Source organism: Somniosus microcephalus, chromosome 8, assembly GCF_052327205.1.
Source record: "Somniosus microcephalus isolate GS21.2 chromosome 8, FLI_Smic_1.0, whole genome shotgun sequence".
Classification (NCBI taxonomy): domain Eukaryota; kingdom Metazoa; phylum Chordata; class Chondrichthyes; order Squaliformes; family Somniosidae; genus Somniosus; species Somniosus microcephalus.
In genome coordinates, this window is record NC_140994.1 from 196,416,113 (window position 1) to 196,437,032 (window position 20,920).

The window sequence follows — 20,920 nt, forward strand, 5'->3', positions numbered from 1 at the left end:
GCGTTTGATACAGAAATACTATTTGAGACAATTCTAAAAATATATAGATTTATTTAAGAGCCGACATACAGTTAACAGCTGTTGAGTCAATCGCAACTTCAACAGTTCAAAATACAAATAGCTTACATTTCTTATTCTCAGAGATCCTTATTCTCAAATCTTAACTTCGTACATTTTTACATTTCTATTATTCTTAATCCAGAATATCCACCAAAATCAAATAAGCATACCTTTTTGATCCCCGAGACTCAAAGAATTAAAAACTTGCAGAGCATGCCTCTGAAGTTGAGAATCGCTTGTCCTTTCCAGCGACTTCTAACTTTCCATCTGAAAAACTCTATTTTTATATCCTTTTTGCAGTAGTAAATCCTTTGAAGTTTTCTGCTGATGTAAGCTAATTATCTCTAGTCATTCTCTATTGAATTCTTTTCTATTCTTACTGTCAATTTAGCTGTTGACTCTCAGAATCCTGTCTGCTGTATAGGTGTTTCAAAACTTATCATAAAAAACAATATGACAGTAGTATTTATTTGATATCATTCTTATCGAAGGTTTTCCATTCACTTCTAAAATCACCTATCTGTTTGGAAGCAGACATCGTGACTCCTATGTGTTCCAAGTTCAACACAAACACAATGTGATTGCTTGGTGTCATCTATTGAAGTCATATCTACAAAGTCTTCTGTAGGTATCATATTTACAATATGTAAATCAAGGTGTTCCATGCATTTCTTAGCTACTTCAGTTGGTTGCATATATAATCGTGTTTCCTGTTTCTCATTTGATACTTTTACAAAGGCACATGGTTTTTTAATATTCTGTGTTCCTGTTCAAAGTGTTAGTTTTTAACCCTTTACTTGGGCATAGCTATTGTGTTGGTTCCAATGTTCAGACATAGAGGAACCTCTAGCCTGCCGTTTCAATAGGGCTATTGTCTCAGTATTAACAATCAATTCCCATTTCAAAAGTTTGTGTGGTGTTTACAACTTTTGTGTTAACACTTCATCTTATCTCAGAAGCCTGTATTCTGTTTGCAGCCTATGTCGTCGAGGCTTTCCAGACTTTTAAACCCAGTTTTCATGTTTTAATAAAGTCAAAATTCCGTTCATAGGATGGTGTATCTCTTGGAATATGGCTATTTCCTTTACAGGTATATGGAGTTAGGTCGCAGATCAGCCATGATCTCATTGAATGGCGGAACAGCCTCGAGGGGCTAAATGGCGTACTCCTGTTCCTATGTACATTGGCTCCCGGTTAAGCAACGCCTCTATTTTAAAATTCTCATCCTTGTTTTCAAATCCCTCCATGGCCTCGCCCCTCCCTATCTCTGCAATCTCCTTCAGCCCCACAACCCTCTGTTCCTCTAATTCTGGCCTCTTGAGCATCCCCGGTTTTAATCACTGCACCATTGGTGGCCGTGTCTTCAGCTGTCAAGGCCCTAAGCTCTCCACATCTCTACCTCTCTTTCCTCCTTTAAGACATTCCTTAAAACTTACCTCTTTGTCCTAATATCTCCTTATGTGGCTCAGTGTCAAATTTTGTTTGATAACGCTCCTGTGAAGCACCTTGGGATGTTTTATTACATTAAAGGCACTATATAAATACAAGTTGTTGTTGTTCGGTCTTGGTTCCACAGTTAAACAAAACACAAAAGGAAAAATTACCAATATTTCCTCTGGCAAAGGAAAGTCTCAAGTTTGTAAGAGTGACTGGCCTTATGTTATAGTATGATGCAGCTGAAAGGTGATAGAATAATAGGATGAAGCAGCATTGTTAAAATATTGATTTATTGAAATATTGAAGGTTTTTTTGGTATACCTCCAGTTTGCTCCTTGGCTCCTATTTGCACTAATTTGACTGGAAAATTGTTCCTTTTTTTTAAATGAGGTCAGCAGTCGTACAGACAGTGATTTTAGCATGAATGGACTCCAATGAGATGAGGAATCTGCATGGAGTGTGTCCATTAACCAGCAGAGAAATTGGGTTTGTTAAAGCAGATTTAGGATCTATTTTTAGTTTTGAACTTGTCCCTAGCAAGTTTTAAAGTAAAATAAGGACAGATTAAAATATTACACAAGCTCTAATTTGTTTGAATAAATCTCTGAACTATTAAACTATGCTGGATAATGGGCACAGTCCAAGGAGATTCACCTATCCTATCCTTGCAGAGTACATGGGATAAAATGGAAGACTTGTGGGGGTTACAGAAGAGTCCGTGAATGTGGAATGCATTAGAAAATGATTGCCTAGTTTTAACATCTACTATTGCCAAACTAATACAGGGGTAACCCCGAGTCCATAAGGGTGGCCCTGAGCTGCTGGTCGCCTGTCACTTTAATTCTCCGCTCCACTCCCACTCTGACCTCTCCATCCTCGGCCTCTTACACTGTTCCAATGAAGCTCAACGTAAGCTCGAGGAACAGCACCTCATCTTTCGATTAGGCACTTTACAGTCTTCTGGACTTAACATCGAGTTCAACAATTTCAGACCATAACCTCTGCCCTATCTCTCTTTTTTCATTTCTTTTCTCTCTCTCACATGGCAGCTGTCTTTCATTCTGCCATTGCCATTTACACCTCATCTAGAGTCATCTTTTGTTTCTTAACTTGTCCCATTACCATCTCCTTTTGCCTTGCACCATCATCCCCTTTGTCTCTTAGTCTCTCCTGCCTTCCATCCTATCACAGACCTTCCCTTTTGTTCTTTCCTCCCCTCCCCCCTTTCCCTGCCCCTACACTTGCTTATAAATCTGTTATATCTCCAATTTTTTCCATGTCTGACGAAGGGTCATCGAAATGTTAACTCTGTTTCTCTCTCCACAGATGCTGCCTGACCTGCTGAGTATTTCCAGCATTTTCTGTTTTTATTTCAGATTTCCAGCATCCGCAATATTTTGCTTTTGTAACACAGGGGTAATTATGTTTGTGCGAGTACATCCCCTGACATTAATGGCCACCTTTAATATTAATGCTTATCTTTATCAAGAACTTGTTAATATTACACATGAAAAAAGTTTTTAAAAAATAGTGCTATTTTAATGTTTCAGAAAGTGGGCTGTGATAAAGTGCTGGGCTCCATTAAACAGGAAGACAAATGTGGGGTGTGTGGCGGTGATAATTCTCACTGCAAAGTGATCAAAGGGACATTTTCCAGAGCAGCAAAGAAACCAGGTTAGTGTGGTTAATTATTATTTGTATCTAAAAAATTGCAAAGATAAAAATGGACCACCGCATCTCTGATCACTTAGTGGATAAAGGCACCATCCAGTGCAGTAATTACAGAACAAGTCTGATCTTCAACACCAAGTTATCTGAATGGGACACATTTGATACAACACTCCCTCGTCTAAGGAGGGGATTATCGCCAAACTTTCCATTCCTGATTACTGTAACAGAAGCTTCAACCATTGCTATTGGCATTGGAAATGGTGCTGATAGGAGAGAGGGGCCTGGTCCAGTCTGTCAGCAAACGGACTTAGGTAGGAGCTGGACTAGAAGGAGGAGGCCTGCTCCGTGCTGATTTTTGTTAGTAAATGATAACTGGGACCCCAAAATACTGATTGCTAGCATCAAATACTGACGGTTGCCATTTATGGTGATGGGGGTATGCTAATTTTATATTATGGGATATATCTCTGATCCCACACTCACAATGAGGAACTGCACCTGAGAGGAGCACAGGTTAAAGACAGAGCTACAACATTGTTGTGCCGACTTGCTAACCCAAAACTCCCTTCGAGCCTGACTCTCCAATGGGAAGATGTGATCAGTGAATTTAACCTCTAGAACCCATATTTCGAATCATTAGGGTGGGAGATGGACAAGTAAATAGTTGCAGTCACATAACTGTGTAAATTGCTGCAGTAATGTAAATGTTTAAATTGTCCTGGTAAAAATTAGGTAGTGGTCATTTGCTAAAAACGTTATATATAATAAGCACCAAAATTCAGTGTATTCAATAGAATATATACTTACCAACTACTTTACACTCCGTCAGATTTTGGAAAAGAAAACCGGGTGTAATGTAAAACAGACTGCTGATTCACTATAGCCCATTTTGCACTACTGCCCAAGATTAATTTCATGCCCGACATTCTTCTTTGGGCAACATCTCAAAAGGTTTCTCTTCCTTTCAGGCAACAATACAGCAAGTTGCTGCTGCACTGACATCAGCATTAGAGCCTCAGATGAGAGGTAGCCAGGAACCATGGAAGAACAAACTGCAACTCTGGAGGCAATTAAAGAAAATTTGGAGCGCAGCATTGATCGCGGCTTCCAAACCGTGGCCATTGCCATGTCTCAGGGCTGGACAGATCTCATAGCTGCCACTAGAACAGGCACCAACTGATCAGTGGGGTTGCAGATCCGGGGTCCAGTAGAATGGTGGCAGCCAAAGTCCCTGTGCCTGATACTGCCATCCCTCAGGACAGCAACACATGCCAGGACTCTGGCAATCCCCCTCAGAGTACTATGCCTGTGTATGGTGGCAGGCAAGACCAAGCTGCCCAGGATCACCCTCCAGAGATGCTCCCTCTCAGGAACTAGCTGCTATGAGTCGAGAGGCAACTCTTTGTATAGCATGAGCAGCCAAGCTCCTCTCGCGCTACAGGCCCTCGGAGCACTTCGACACAGCACTAGGATAGGAGATCGGGAGACATGGTTAGGCACGAGGGGGAAGCACAATGCTCAGAAAGTTTAGGAAGCCTGACAGTTTGGAAACAATTCTCAGAAGAGAGGAAAGCACTACAGTAAAATGAATTGCAGGTGCATTGATTTACAATGGTGAGCGCTAAAAAATTAATCAGAAGCCTGTAATCAGTAAGTACAATTGTTTCCCTCTACAGCACACCATCTCCTGGCTTACACTTGTCTGAAGTGCTAAGTGGAGCTATTACATAGAAACATAGAAGATAGGAGCAGGAGTAGGCCATTCGGCCCCTCGAGCCTGCTCCGCCATTCAACGAGATCATGGCTGATCATCCAAATTCAGTACCCTGCCCCTGCCTTCTCTCCATACCCCTTGATCCCTTTAGCCTTAAGAAATATATCTAACTCCTTCTTGAATATATTTAATGAATTGGCCTCTACTGCCTTCTGTGGTAGAGAATTCCACAGGTTCACCACTCTCTGGGTAAAGAAATTCCTCCTCATCTCTGTCCTAAATGGCTTACCCCTTATCCTTAGACTGTGACCCCTGGTTCTGGACTCCCCGGCCATCGGGAAAATCCTTCCTGCATCTAGTCTGTCCAGTCCTGTTAGAATTTTATAAGTTTCAATGAGATCCCCTCTCATTCTTCTAAACTCCAGCGAGTATAAGCCCAATCGACCCAATCTCTCCTCATATGTCATTCCTGCCATCCCAGGTATCAACCTGGTGAATCTTCGCTGCATTCCCTCCATGGCAAGAACATCCTTCCTCAGATAAGGCGACCAAAACTGCACACAATACTCAAGATGTGGTCTCACCAAGGCCCTGTACAACTGCAGCAAGGCATCCTTGTTCCTGTACTCGAACATACCATTTGCCTTCTTAACTGCCTGCTGCACCTGCATGCTTACCTTCAGCGGCTGGTGCACAAGGACACACAGGTCTCGTTGCACTTCCCCTTCTCCCAATCTATTGCCATTCAGATAATAATCTGTCTTCCTGTTTTTGACACCAAAGTGGATAACCTCGCATTTATCCACATTATATTGCATCTGCCATGCTTCTGCCCAATCACCCAACCTGTCCAAATCATCCTGTAGTTTCTCGGCATCCTCCTCACAGCACACACGCCCACCCAGCTTTGTGTCGTCTGCAAACTTGAAGATATTACATCTAGTTCCCTCGTCTAGATCATTAATATATATTGTGAATAGCTGGGGTCCTAGGACCGATCCCTGCGGTACCCCACTAGTCACTGCCTGCCACTCGGAAAAAGACCCGTTTATTCCAACTCTTTGCTTTCTGTCTGCCAACCAGTTCTCTATCCAAGTCAGTACCTTGCTCCCAATCCCATGTGCCTTAACTTTACACGCTAATCTCTTATGCGGGACCTTATCGAAAGCCTTCTGAAAGTCCAAATACACCACATCCACTGGTTCTCCCTTATCTATTTTACCAGTTGCATCCTCAAAAAATTCCAGTAGATTAGTCAAGCACGAGTTACCTTTTGTAAGTCCATGTTGACTTTGCCCGATCCTGTCACTGTTTTCCAAGTGCTCTGCTATTACATCTTTTATAATGGACTCTAACAATTTCCCCACTACCGATGTCAGGCTTACTGGTCTATAATTTCCCGTTTTCTCTCTACCACCTTTTTTGAATAGTGGGGTAACATTAGCTACCCTCCAATCCATGGTTACTGTTCCAGAGTCTATCGAATTATGGAAGATGACCAGCAATGCATCTACTATTTCTAGGGCCACTTCCTTAAGTACCCTGGGGTGTAGATTATCAGGCCCTGGGGATTTATCGGCCTTCAATCCCGTCAATATCCCTAACACCATTTCCCTACAAATACTGATTTCATTCAGTTCCTCCCTCTCATTAGACCCTATGTTCCCCGACATCTCTGGGAGGTTATTTGTGTCCTCCTTTGTGAAGACAGAACCAAAGTATGTATTTAATTGGTCTGCCATTTCTTTGTTCCCCATTATAAATTCCCCTGATTCTGACTGCAAGGGACCTACGCTTGATTTCACCATTCTTTTTCTCTTCACATCTCTATAAAAGCTTTTACAGTCAGTTTTTATGTTCTCTGCAAGCTTACTCTCATACTCTATTTTTTCCCTCTTAATTAATCCCTTTGTCCTCCTTTGCTGAATCTTAAACTGCTCCCAATCCTCAGGTTAACTACTTTTTCTGGCCAATTTATATGTCCTCTCCTTGGATCTTATGCTATCCCTAATTTCCCTTGTTAGCCACGGTTGAGTCACCTTTTTTGTTTTATTTTTATGCCAAACTGGGATGAACAAATTCTGTAGTTCATCCATGCGATCTTTGAATGTTTGCCATTGCCTATCCACCGTCAACCCTTTGAGTGACATTCCCCAATCAATCCTACCCAACTCGCGCCTCATACCATCGTAGTTTCCTTTATTTAGACCAGGTTTTTTTGGGGTGTAAACTTGAAACATCTATGTACTTGGAACAGTACAATTATATAAATGAGCCTTGAGGGGCTTTGATGGAATAATATTTGCACTGTTAAAAAGGTCAAGAAAACTTGCATTTAGCGCAATAATTATATAAATGTACCCAAATGCGTTAAAATTAAAACTTCCTCAATCTTTTAGGTCAAATAACAGTGTAACAATGGTGTAAATGCTGAAGACTAGGAGGAAATTCAGGGCAATTTTTCATCCATATCCTGGAAGAAAATTAACCCCAGGTTGTTGGTAATTCCTTTGTCGTCTCAATGATGACTTTGGAATGTTATTCTAATGTCTTAACACAAGTCCACTTCAGTTAAAGTGTGTTCCATACTTTTTTATATCATAATTTAGTTACTCATTTTCTCTGATTTGAAAGGTTATCTGAAGATGTTTGAAATTCCAGCTGGAGCGCGTCATCTGTCCATTCAAGAGATAAGTGCATCTGCTCATTTCATTGGTAAGTCTTCCCCAAAATGAACTTCAAGTATTGAACCACAAAGCAATTCCAGAATTGATGAGGGAAAGCAGATCTGCTTGAAGAAATGATCTGAATTGACCTCATTATATAAACATAAGTCCCCCTAACCACATTTGTATAATAGCCAAAAAAAATATAGAAACATAGAAGATAGGAGCAGGAGTAGGCCATTCGGCCCCTCGAGCCTGCTCTGCCATTCAATGAGATCATGGCTGATCATCCAAATTCAGTACCCTGTCCCTGCCTTCTCCCCATATCCCTTGATCCCTTTAGCATTAAGAAATATATCCAACTCCTTCTTGACTATATTTAATGAACTGGCCTCCACCGCCCTCTGTGGCAGAGAATTCCACAGGTCCACCACTCTCTGGGTGAAGAAATTCCTCCTCATCTCAGTCCTAAATGGCTTACCCCTTATCCTTAGACTATGACCCCTGGTTCTGGACTCCCCGGCCATTGGAAACATCCTTCCTGCATCTAGTCTGTCCAGGCCTGACAGAATGTTATAGGTTTCGATGAGATCCCCTCTCAATCTTCTAAACTCCAGTGAGTACAAGCCCAATCGACCCAATCTGTCCTCATACGTCATTCCTGCCATCCCAGGTATCAGCCTGGTGAATCTTCGCTACACTCCTTCCATGGCAAGAACGTCCTTCCTCAGGTAAGGTGACCAAAACTGCACACAATACTCAAGGTGTGGTCTCACCAAGGCCCTGTACAATTGCAGCAAGACATCCTTGTTCCTGTACTCGAACCCTCTTGCTACCAAGACCAACATACCATTTGCCTTCTTAACCGCCTGCTGCACCTGCATGCTTACCTTCAGCGACTGGTGCACAAGAACACCCAGGTCTCTTTGCACTTCCCCTTCTCCCAATCTATTGCCATTCAAATAATAATCTGCCTTCCTGTTTTGCCACCAAAGTGGATAACCTCACATTTATCCACATTATAGTGCATTTGCCATGTTTCTGCCCAATCACCCAACCTGTCCAAATCGTACTGCAGTTTCACGACATCCTCCTCACAGCATACCCTCCCACCCAGCTTTGTGTAGTCTGCAAATTTGGAGATATTACTTCCAATTCCCTCGTCCAGATCATTAATATATATTGTGAACAGCTGGGGTCCTAGGACCAATCCTTGCGGTACCCCACTAGTCACTGCCTGCCACTCAGAAAAAGACCCATTTATTCCAACTCTTTGCTTTCTATCCGCCAACCAGTTCTCTATCCAAGTCAATACCTTGCCCCCAACCCCATGTGCCTTAATTTTGCACGCTAATCTCTTATGCAGGACCTTATCGAAAGTCCAAATGCATCACATCCACTGGTTCTCCCTTATCTATTTTACCAGTTACACCCTCAAAAAGCTCCAGTAGATTAGTCAAGCATGTTTTACCTTTTGTAAATCCATGCTGACTTTGTCCGATCCTGTCACTGCTTTCCAAGTGCTCTGCTATTACATCTTTTAGAATGGACTCTAGCATTTTCCCCACTACCGATGTCAGGCTTACCGGTCTATAATTCCCTGCTTTTTCTCTACCACCTTTTTTGAACAGTGGGGTAACATTAGCTACCCTCCAATCCATGGGTACTGTTCCAGAGTCTATCGAGTTCTGGAAGATGACCAGCAATGCATCTACTATTTCTAGGGCCACTTCCTTAAGTACCCTGGGATGTAGATTATCAGGCCCAGGGGATTTATCGGCCTTCAGTCCCATCAATTTTCCTAACACCATTTCCCTACAAATACTGATTTCTTTCAGTTCCACCCTTTCATCAGACCCTATGTTCCCCGGCATCTCTGGGAGGTTATTTGTGTCCTGCTTTGTGAAGTCAGAACCAAAGTTGGTCTGCCATTTCTTTGTTCCCCATTATAAATTCCCCTGTTTCTGACTGCAAGGGACCTACGCTTGACTTCACCAATCTTTTTCTCTTCACATATCTATAAAAGCTTTTCCAGTCAGTTTTTATGTTCTCTGCAAGCTTACTCTCATATTCTATTTTCCCCTTCTTAATTAATCCCTTTGTCCTCCTTTGTTGAATCCTAAACTGCTCCCAATCCTCAGGATTATTGCTTTTTCTGGCCACTTTATATGTCCTCTCCTTGGATCTTATGCTATCCCTAATTTCCCTTGTTAGCCACGGTTGAGTCACCTTTTTTGTTTTTTTATGCCAAACTGGGATGAACAAATTCTGTAGTTCATCCATTCGGTCTTTGAATGTTTGCCATTGCCTATCCACCATCAACCCTTTGAGTGACATTCCCCAATCAATCCTACCCAACTCGCGCCTCAGACCATCGTAGTTTCCTTTATCTAAATTTGGGACCCTAGTCTCTCAGTCAACTACTTAATTCTCCATCTTAATGAAGAATTCGATCATATTATGATCGCTCCGACCCAAGGGGCCTCGCACAACAAGATTGCTAATTAATCCTTTCTCGTTACATAATACCCAGTCTAAGATGGCCTGATCTCTGGTTGATTCCTCGACATATTGGTCCAGGAAACCATCCCGTAAACACTCCAGGAATTCCTCCTCCACAGTATAGTTACTAATTTGGTTAGCCCAATCTATATGTAGATTAAAGTCACCCATGATGACTGCTGTGCCCTTATTGCACGCTTCTTTAATTTCCCTTTTAATGCCATCCCCAACCTCAGCCTTACTGTTTGGAGGTCTGTATACCACTCCCACTAACGTTTTCTGCCCCTTAGTATTTCTCAATTCTACCCATACAGATTCCACATCATCAGAGCTAATATCCTTCCTTACAATTGTGTTAATCCCTTCTTTAACCAGTAATGCTACCCCACCCCCCTTTCCTTTTTGCCTATCTTTCCTGAATATCGAATACCCCTGGATGTTGAGTTCCCAGTCCTGGCCGTCCTTGAGCCACGTTTCCGTAATCCCCAACCAAATCATATTCGTTTACTTCTATTTGCGCAGCCAATTCATCCACCTTATTACGAATGCTCCTCGCATTAACACACAAAGTCTTCAGGCTTGTTTTTTTAACGCTCTTAGACCTATTAGAATTATTATTTACTGTGGCCGCATTTGATTTAAACCGTTGATTTCTCTGACTGCCACTTTTGGTTTTTCTCCTATCTTTTGCTTTTATCCTTCTTTCCCTTTCCTCTGTCTCCCTGCTCAGGTTCCCAACCCCCTGCCATTTTAGTTTAAACCCTCCCCCAGAGCACTAGCAAACACTCCCCCCTAGGACATCGGTTCCAGCCCTGCCCAGGTGCAAACCGTCTGGTTTGAACTGGTCCCACCTCCCCCAGAACCGGTTCCAATGTCCCAGGAACTTGAATCCCTCCCCGTTGCACCATTCCTCTAGCCACGTACTCATCTGAAATATCCTTCTATTTCTACTCTGACTAGCACGTGGCACTGGTAGCAATCCTGAGATTACTACCTTTGAGGTCCTATTTTTTAAATTTACCTCCTAACTCCCTATATTCAGCTTTTAGGACCTCATCCCGCTTTTTACCTATGTCGTTGGTGCCTATATGCACCACTACAACTGGCTGTTCACCCTCCCCTTCCAAGATGTTCTGCAGCCGCTCTGAGACATCCTTGACCCTTGCACCAGGGAGGCAACACACCATCCTGGAGTCTCGTTTGCGGCCGCAGAAATGCCTATCCTCTCAATTTCATAAGTATCAAGAGCTGTTTACATCACCGGGATAGTAAAAGACGCCAATAAAAACAGAAAATGCTAGAAATACTCAGTAGGTCAGGCAGCATCTGTGGAGAGAGAAACAGTGTTAATGTTTCAGGTCGATGACCCTTCGTCAGAACGGGAAAAAATTGGAGATGGAACAGGTTTTTAAGCAAATGCAGGGGCAGGGAAAGGGGGGAGGGGAGGAAAGAACAAAAGGGAAGGTCTGTGATAGGATGGAAGGCAGGAGAGATTAAGAGACAAAAGGGATGATGGTGCAAGGCAAAAGGAGATAGTAATGTGACAAGTTAAGAAACAAAAGATGGCTCTGGATGAAGTGTAAATGGCACTGGCAGAATGAAAGGCAGCTGCCATGTGAGAGAGAGAGAAAAAAATAAATGGAAAAAAAGATGGGGGCAGAGGTTATAGTCTGAAATTGTTGAACTTTATGTTGAGTCCAGAAGACTGTAAAGTGTCTAATTGAAGGATGAGGTGCTGTTCCTCGAGCTTACATTGAGCTTCATTGGAACAGTGTAAGAGGCCAAGGACGGAGAGGTCAGAGTGGGAGTGGAGCGGAGAATTAAAGTGACAGGCGACCGGAAGCTCATGGTCACCCTTATGGACTGAACAGACCTTCCCTTTTGTTCTTTCCTCCTCTCCCCCCTTTCCCTGCCCCTGCACTTGCTTAAAAACCTGTTCCATCTCCAGCTTTTTCCAATTCTGACAAAGAGTCATCGACCTGAAATGTTAACTCTGTTTCTCTCTCCACAGATGCTGCCTGACCTGCTGAATATTTCCAGCATTTTCTGTTTTTATTTCAGATTTCCAGCATCCGCAGTATTTTGCTTTTGTATTAGTTAAAGATGCCATTCTGTTTAAAGTGCAAATTGTAGCAGGTGGAGGATATTTCCAGTGTGCCTTGTCTTTACTGTTTTAAAAGTGTTTGAAATGCTATTTATAGTGAAATTTAATATTGAAATTTAACTGCTGTTTAAAATTTACAATTTCATAGTTTGAAGTTAATGTATAATGTATAATGTTTACTTGCAAGAACTCTAATAATTGTTTTGTATTTGCTAAGTAATCAAGAACCAAGCTACAGGAAATTTCTTTTTGAATGGAGGGAATAATTTTCCTGATTCCAAAACTTTCATTGAAATGGGAGTGATATGGGAGTATTTAAATTATGATGACAAGGAATCTCTACAAACTGTTGGACCCCTTCGTGATGGAATAGTAGTACTGGTAAGATTACACTCGAGTTACTGCCAGTACAGCCACAATTTACATTGTAGAGCAGCATTAACAGAATGAAACATCCCACAGCATTTCACTAGAGGGAGCTAAAATATGGACACTGAACAGGAATTGAGAGAAAATCTGGGAAAGGTGACCAAAGGCAAGATTGAAGAGGTAGGTTTTGAGGAAGCTTTTGAAGGTGAAGTAGCTGTTGAGTAGATTGCTGGAGGCAGCAATGTCATAGTATAAGGATTGCCAGATGAGAGGGAGGTGGAAGCAAGTGTGTACTGATCAGAGAGCTTTAATGTAGCCAGTTTTGATTTGTTCACATGTCTTCCAAATCCTTACCCCCTCTCTTGCCAACTATGATTAATTTCTTTGGGCATCCAGAAGTATGATCCTGGCTTCTTGTACTCCCATCCCCCCAAAGAAATGCTCATGGCTTTTCCCGTCTTTCTTACCCCACCACCACCAGAAGTGCTTTCCCTGGCTTCTCTTCTCTCTCTCTCTCCACTAAAACACTACTTTAGCTTCTCCCCTGCCCCAGTAAGTATTTCTATGACTGAAACTTGGCTCATGGGTGATGACACCTTGCCAGTTACTGAAGCCTTCCTGCCTGGCTATACCTTCTACCACTTGCCCCACCCAACCCACAACAGTGGCACTTTGGCCCTTATCACCAACTCTCATATTGGTCTCTTACCCCCTACTTCTCTGGCACCTTTTCTTTCAAGCACCTCACCTTGTTCCATGCCTATCACCTCACTTTTAAAATCTTCATTCTGCACTGGCCCCCAAGCCCCTTCCTGAGTTTCTCACAGATATCCTCCCTCCTTTTCTCCGCACTGACCAAATCCTCATTGTCGGTGATTTCAATCTCCATTCCAACTCCTGTTGCCCTCTCCTAATTTCACTGCCCTCCTGTCTCTCCCTTCATATGAATTCTTCTACCCATATTAACGAAAGCCCCTTTGACCTTGCCATCTCACGTGGCCTCTCTGCTCCCATGGTCTCGATCATGGACAAGGCAATCTTCTCCCACTTCCTAGGATTTTTCACAACCCACACTCCTTCTTCCTCCTGCCAACACTTCCTTCTGCATCCACCCCTGGAAGAAACTCTCCCACAAGTCACATACAGCTGCATTTTCAAACTCCCATCTGCCTAGCCATTGGCCTCCCATTTGCCACATTATTCCTGCAGTTGTCGATCTGCTCAACTAGTCCCTCACCTCCACCTTTGATGCCCCTGTACCCAGTAATTGGTTTACTCTCTTCCCACCCTCATCTTTCCCCCGGTATGAACTTCATCTTTGCCCCCGCATTTCCAAACAATGCAGCCTTCAGTGTTAGTCATCCATCATATATCTGGCTGTACCACATCAAGTGCTAACATGTCTCACACTCCTCTGTCAAAATTGGCCAATACTACAGTATCATCCTGGAGAGTAAAGATAGCCCCAGGCTTCTTTACTCCAGTACCAACTGTCATCTTAAACTTTTCTCCCCTTCCCCCTACACTCACACTTCCAACAAAAAGTGCATAGACTTCTTTGTGCTTATGGTTGAGACCATACATTCAGCTGCCTCTGCTATTCCCCCCTTCCCTTTGTTCTCCAAGCCAACCTCTCCACCAGGTTCCCCCTGTCCTAGCCCTGATCGCCTGTCCTTCTCTAGTTTCTCTCCTATCTCTCCTCATACTGAGCTTCATGATACCCACCTCCTGTTCCCTTTTCCCCATTCCCACTAAACTGCTGACCACCCAATCTCCCTTCCTGGGTCCCATGCCAGCTAATATTGTGTTGGAATCCCTCTCCTCAGGTACAGTTCCCTTCCTTTTTAAACAGCTGTCCTCACCCCCATCCTCAAAAAAACCATCCTTGACCTCTCTGTCCTTGCAAATTATTGCCTTATTTCCAATCTCGCTTTCCTCTCCAAAATCCTTTAACATGATGTCACCTCCCAAATCCATGCCCATCTTTCCCAGAACTCCATATTTGAATCTCTCCAACCAGGTTTCTGTCCCTGTCACAGCACTGAATTGGCACTAATCAAAGTCACAAGTGGCATCCTCTGTGACTGTGACCGTGGTGCATTTTCCCTCCTCAACCTCATCAATCTCTCTGTAGCCTTTGACACAGTCGACCCCACATCACCCTCCTCGGATGCCTCTCCACCATTGGCAGCTCAGTGGGATGGTCTAGCTTTGTTCCATTATTAGCTATCAAATTGTAGCCAGAGCATTTCCTGGAATGGCTTCTCTTCCTGCTCCTGCATCATTAACTTTGGAGTCCCAATCTGTCCTTCGTCCCCTTCTCTTCCTCATCTACATGCTGCCTCTTGGTGATATTATCCAATGACATGGTCTCAGCTTCCAACGGTGACAATACCCAGTTCTAGCTTTCCACCACCTCTCTTGACCTCTCCACTGCTTCTGTCATGTCAGACTGCATCCAGTCTTGGATGAGCTGCAATTTCCTCCAGTTATACATTGAGAAGACCAGAACCATCGTCTTCGGCCCCTACTACAAAATCCTTACCCTTGCCACCAATTCCATCCCCCTCCCTGGCTCTTGCCTGAGACTGAACCAGACTGTAAGCAACCTCGACGTCGTATTTGGCCCTGGACTGAGCTTGCAACCTCATATCCTCTCCATCACAAAAAAATGCTTACTTCCACCTCTAACATCACCAGCCCTGGCCCTACCTCAGTCCATCTGCTGCTGAATCCCTTATTCATACCTTTGTCACCTCCACACTCCACTATTCCAATGATCTCCTGGCAGGCCTCTCATCCTTTATAAACGTCAGTTTAGCTAAAATTATGGTGCCCATAGCCTATCCAGGACTAGGTGCTGCTAACACATCACCCCTAGCCTTCCTGGTCTGCATTGGCTCCCAATCCCTCAAAGCCTCCAATTTAAAATTCTCATCCTCATTTTTAAATCACTTCAGGACCTCACCACTGCCTTTCTCTGTAAACTCCTCCAGCCCTTCAACCACCCCTCATAACTCTCCATTCCTCCGATTCCATCCTCTTGTGTATCCTTCCCTTCCTTTGCACCATCATTGGCAGCCAAGACTTTGTTCTCCACTATTTCCTACCTAGACACCTCTGCTTCTAGACCTCTCGTTCCTCCTTTAAGACCTTCCTTAAAACCCACCTAATTAACCTAGCTTTTGGTCACCCCTCTTAATATCTCCTCCTTTGGTTCGGCCTCCATTTTTGTCTGATCTCTGAATGTGTTTTTCTATGTTAAAGGTGCTATATAAATGTAAATAGCTTTGTTGTTGTTTATATAGAGGGTATCAACAGCTGGAATCAGTTACCAGGAATGCTGGTTAAGGCCAAGTCACTTAGCTCTTTTAAAAAGCAGTTAACTGTTGTAATGGTCAAATTATTGGGTTGGTATTCTGGAAGGAAGAATCCAAATGGACTAAAGGGTCTTCTTTGTCTGAACCAATCTTGTGATGCTTAATAATATTCTTACTCCTTTATATACAATTGCAGTGGTATATAATTATTTTATATTTAATCTTTGCCCATCAATATTGAGCATGTTTCCGCAAACTCATGAGAGCTCTCCCAATAAATCGCTTCTCCTTCCATGGAGAGATCTCATTTCCACTCAGCTCCTCCTTGTTCAGCTCAGGAACTAAGCAGAGTTTGCATTGCATGTTGGTGTTCCAATGCATAATACCCCCATGTCTTTGTCAATTAATTTTATCTTGGAGTTGTTAATGTGCATGTGTACTTCCTGCTACATCGTATATGTGCTTATTTGGAGCAATAGAGGTTATGAACAGGTAATTATTACTAACGCATCTTTGTGCCTTTTTTTAAAATTAGATGACGCCAAGTGATGATAGCAAATCCTCCCTGACTTATAAGTACACAATTCACGAGGACTACTTGGCCACTATGACTAATGAAGTTTTACAAGAAGACATGGCTACATTTGAATGGGCTTTGAAGAAATGGTCCCAGTGCTCCAAACACTGTGGAGGAGGTAACTCTTAGCTAGAGAATAAATCAGAGTGTAGCTTCAGTGAACCAAAAAATGATTATTGGTCATTATTACTAAATCACAAATATATCTGCTTATTACACAAATGTTACAGGAAGGTTAAGGATCAGCTCCTAACTACACACTAATTTTGATTGCACTCAGGTTAATTCTCTTAGTAATAAAAGTTGTCTTTCTTCTAGAAAACACTGCAATCTACCTGCACTGAGGCAAAATGTCCCTTTTTCTACATTCTTTTATATATATTTCACCAATTAATGGTGGATGATTTATAAATAATTGCCTTATGTAGCACTAGTCACAATAACAAACTGTAAACTGTTCTTTATTAAATAAGAAAATGTACCTATCAACTGGGGAGGGGATGTGCTCCCTGGTGCAATGGCAAAGCTTATTCTTGATTACTTCTGGTTTATTGGAGATGGTGTTAGATGACCCTGTGGTACTGGACCATCCGTTGGTGGTAGTTTAGTATGGAGGGTGCTCGGTGATCTCATTGAATGCATACAAAATTCAAAATGGTGCAAGTGTTTACCATTGCTCCTTAATACAGATGAACTGTTCCATAAATGTATAAGCAGTGGTTTACTTTGCTGGTAAATATGAGAAGAACTGATAACATTTGGAATTGCATACCATGATTTTAATATTCAAGCTTTGGTATTAAAGGACACAAATTGTAGCCCTTCCAAAGCTAAACCTGAAATTCAAATGATACTGAATTTTCATTACTAGGTAGAGCACAAAATCATGAAATGCTAGTGAACTTTAATCGTCATTGTAATAGTAAGATTCAATAAGCTTGTATTATTTTTGTCATAATGTTACTCCAAGATGAAATAATGCTTCAATATATGATCAATAAACATTCAATCTCAGTAACTGCCAATTTCCCAGCTATTAAAAATTATATTTGCTTTGCCACTTAAATAGGCTGGTGCTCAATATTTAATCTGAATGTCTATAAAAATGAGGTATTTAAGACTTTTATTCTGATAGAGATGATTGATTTTCCTAAGGTGCTCAGTTTACAAGATACGGCTGTCGCAGGAAGGCTGATGCCAAGATGGTTTATCGCAGCTTCTGTGACGCAAGTAAAAAGCCAAAGCCAATCCGTCGAATGTGCAACTTGCAGGAGTGCTCCCAGCCTATGTAAGTGCACAGGAAGAATTATGTCCTCTGTTCTAACTCTCATCTAAATGCTGCCCTTCGGCGACATCATCCGAAGACATTTTAACACCCCAAAAACGTGTGTGTCGGGGTTGGGTCAGATGTTAAAAAATTTTAAATCTCAAACCCGACTCCCAAGTGGCGGGTTGGCAATTTAAATATTTTAATGAGGCTGGCAGCCTCTGACTTAACCTGCTGTGCAATTTTAACAGTGGCCAGCCGGGTTTCCCAGGCCTCGGGAAATGCGGCAGCTGAAGGGAGGTGAGGACAGCTCTGGGACGAAGGTAAGTGCCTTTACAGCACTGCTTGTGGGCCAGGAGGAGCAGGAGTGCTTCCCCCCCCAGCCTCCAAGCTACCCACCATCAACCCCCCCACCCCATACAAAGATCTCCAGTCCTGGATGAGCCACAAATTCCTCTAATTAAACACTGAAAAGACCAAAGCCATTGGCCCCGATTTTCGGCTTGTGTGGGAAATGGTCGGGTTTCCCCAAATGTGGGGTTTCTGACACACATAAAAAAGTGTCAGCCAGCTCCACGCAATTTTCCCTCAATTGGCCAATTAATTCCCAGCATGTGGGAAGCCTTGCTAATTGTCCAAATCGAGTCAGAAATCCCCACAGTATGATGTCATCATTCGTGGTGCTTTCAAGGTCCATAGCAAGCACCAAACGAACCATACAGGATGGCAGAGGAGCCTGCAGCAGCTGTGGCCAGTGCCAGACCCCGAGCTGCCTTCAAATTCGACGAGGCTTCACTGCAGGCATTATTGGATGGGGTTAGGGCCCACAGGGAGGTCCTCTTCCCTAGGTCAGGGAGGAAGAGGCCTCCCACTGAGACCAATGCTGCATGGATGCAGGTGTCAGCAGATGCCAACTCGCTGGGAGTCACCAGAAGAACCTTGGCATTACATCTCTAACTCCTTCCTTTACTCCCCCACAGTACCATCCAGAGCCCCCGTCCTCACTGTGGAGGAGGAAGAGGCTGTGCAGCCAGACTCCTCAGAGGAAGCTCCAACCTCTGAGGGTGCAGCGTCAGCAGAAGTAAGCGCACCCAGCACCAGCGCAGACACTCACACCTCGGGGGGACCTTCAGGACATAGAGTAGTGTTGTCACCTGGTGTTTCACAGCTCACAAGTGAGCCTCAGCAGATTCTGGAGACAGGGACAGCAGTGGAGAGTCCTCGTCGGAGGGCGCAGGACTCTGCCAGCTCAGCTCAGCTGCGCTGCATGTCGACCCTCTGCCTCTGGGTCCATCCGCAAGAGAAGAGGTGATAGATCTCCATGCACAGATGCAGGATTCTCTGGCAGGTTTTGTCTCCAGGGTCGCTGCGAGTGTGGAGCGAATGGAGGAGTCCATAGCAACCATTAGCAGAGCCTTTGCGGAGTCATTGGCGCATGAACGCATCACCATGGAAAGGTTGGCAACCTCCATGCAGGAGATAACTCGCCAGCATACGGAAAACATGGTGAGTGCTCATAAGAGAATGACATCTCTTGAGGAGCGTTGGCCATCTGTTGAACAGAGAAACCAGATCTTCATGGAAGTCCTTCTGAGTAGGACTGCCAGTGCAGAAACGGGTCCCACTGGCCCCCTAAAGCGCAGCAAGGTGCTCTCAAGCCACTTCCAAGCGCTGGCCCCTTCTGGCCTGTGCAGCTTCAGGTGAGTGAGCAGCAGCCTGGTGTTCCTGGTGCTCATCCTGCTGTTCCTGGTTCTGCTGCTGCCACCTCTGCTGTTGGAGATCCTCTAATGCCAGGAAGGGAAGGTACCAAAGGCCTCCCATGCTTCTGGCAGATGCCTCCATTGAGGGGGCGCTGAGTTAGGGTGGTGAGAGGGGCTTCCCAGGAGCTCACACTGGAGAAGTGTGTGAGGCTCCAACTTTCTACAGCTGCTCCTAAGGCTTCAAAAAGTTCCCCCAAGCCTTGATCAACAAGGTCCTGCAGCCTGCAAATGCTGCCTATTTAAATCTCTTCAGCCCTCAGCGACCTGCTGCTGCAAGCAAGCCAGCTGTTTTCACGCCTGCTGTCATCGGCGGGGTTCCCCGCAGGCGTGTTTCATGTGCGGAAAGCCCCAAAGTCGCAACGGCCCCGGAAAATCTTCCTTAACAAGGTGATCATTGGTGATTAGTGCTCCGACGAGCAGTCCTGCCAGCGGCGGCCGGGACTGAAGCGGGTGACGGAGAAACGGCGGTCCGAAAGTCGGATGGGGCGGGGAATCAGGCGGGGGGTGTCCCGACCCGCTTTTTCCACGATTTTCGGACCCCGGCCGCATGAAAAGCCGCCCGACGGCTGCCAGAAAATCGGGCCCATTGTCTTCAGCCACTGCCACAAACTCCGTTCCCTCGCCACCTATTCCATTCAAAATTCTAAATTAATCTTTGGAAGCATATTTCAGTGAGCGAGTGAATGGTCAATCTGCAGATGTCATGTCTGGGTCTGTTGTAGACTAATTGATTGATTGCTATGATTAGTCAAGAACTCCATTAACATTGTATTATGTGACTACCAGAATGATAGAAGGCAAACTAGATGAACCTTGGTCCTTTTGTCTAGCAATTCCTATGTTCCTTCCCCCTCCCTGGCCACTGTCTCAAGCTGAAGCACACTGTTCTCATCCTTGGCATCCTATTTGACCCTGAGCAGAACTTCTGACCCCAGATCCTCTCCATCGTAAAGTCCGCTTACTTGCACCTCCCTAATTTCACCCGTCTCCCCTGCCTCAGCCCATCTCATGCTGAAACTCTTATGCTTTTATTTCCTCCAGACTCAACTTTCCACTGCTCTCCTGACTCATTTCAGTCTCACCTGAAGCCTTCAATAAACTGGACTAGTTTACAGGGCCTTGTGGCCTAGTTAATGATGCCTTCTGCCCGTTTGGGTTCCGCAGTAGCAGTCTCGCTACAGCACTGCCTTAATTTTCGTGGACACCACTGGCGGACTCCCGCTTTCTGGCAGGGAGCCCGCCAAAAGCGCGCAATAAACAGCTAATGAATCCTGACCCAGGAAACTAAGCCAGATCATAGTGAGGTTGGTGAAAGTCCTGCCCTAATCCTGCAGCGGCAGGATGAGGAACATCCTGCCCCACCAGCCAAATCAATACCACATCATTACCCCACTTACATTGACTACATCACAGCAAAGAAAGAGCTTGCATTTATATAGCACTTTTCACATCCTCACGACATTCCAAAGTACT

The 20,920-nt window shown here is 44.0% G+C and overlaps 1 protein-coding gene and 1 long non-coding RNA gene across 4 annotated transcripts in view; one reads left to right on the top strand and one right to left on the bottom strand.

Annotated features, from left to right (window-relative positions):
• Nucleotides 1–20,920, top strand: part of LOC147114009 (A disintegrin and metalloproteinase with thrombospondin motifs 2-like) — a 413,260-nt gene that overhangs the window by 382,546 nt on the left and 9,794 nt on the right. For all 3 annotated transcript variants that reach the window (XR_015079327.1, XM_085995519.1, XM_085995518.1), the window contains exons 14-18: nucleotides 3,048–3,171; nucleotides 7,517–7,597; nucleotides 12,372–12,535; nucleotides 16,379–16,538; nucleotides 17,576–17,708. Coding sequence is in view for 2 of the 3 variants with exons in the window: in XM_085995519.1 (XP_085851645.1) it covers nucleotides 3,048–3,171; nucleotides 7,517–7,597; nucleotides 12,372–12,535; nucleotides 16,379–16,538; nucleotides 17,576–17,708 (662 nt within the window). In the remaining variant the exon portion in view is untranslated. The remainder of the gene's footprint in view (nucleotides 1–3,047; nucleotides 3,172–7,516; nucleotides 7,598–12,371; nucleotides 12,536–16,378; nucleotides 16,539–17,575; nucleotides 17,709–20,920) is intronic.
• Nucleotides 1–20,920, bottom strand: part of LOC147114010 (uncharacterized) — a 134,997-nt gene that overhangs the window by 92,314 nt on the left and 21,763 nt on the right. The window lies entirely within an intron of this gene.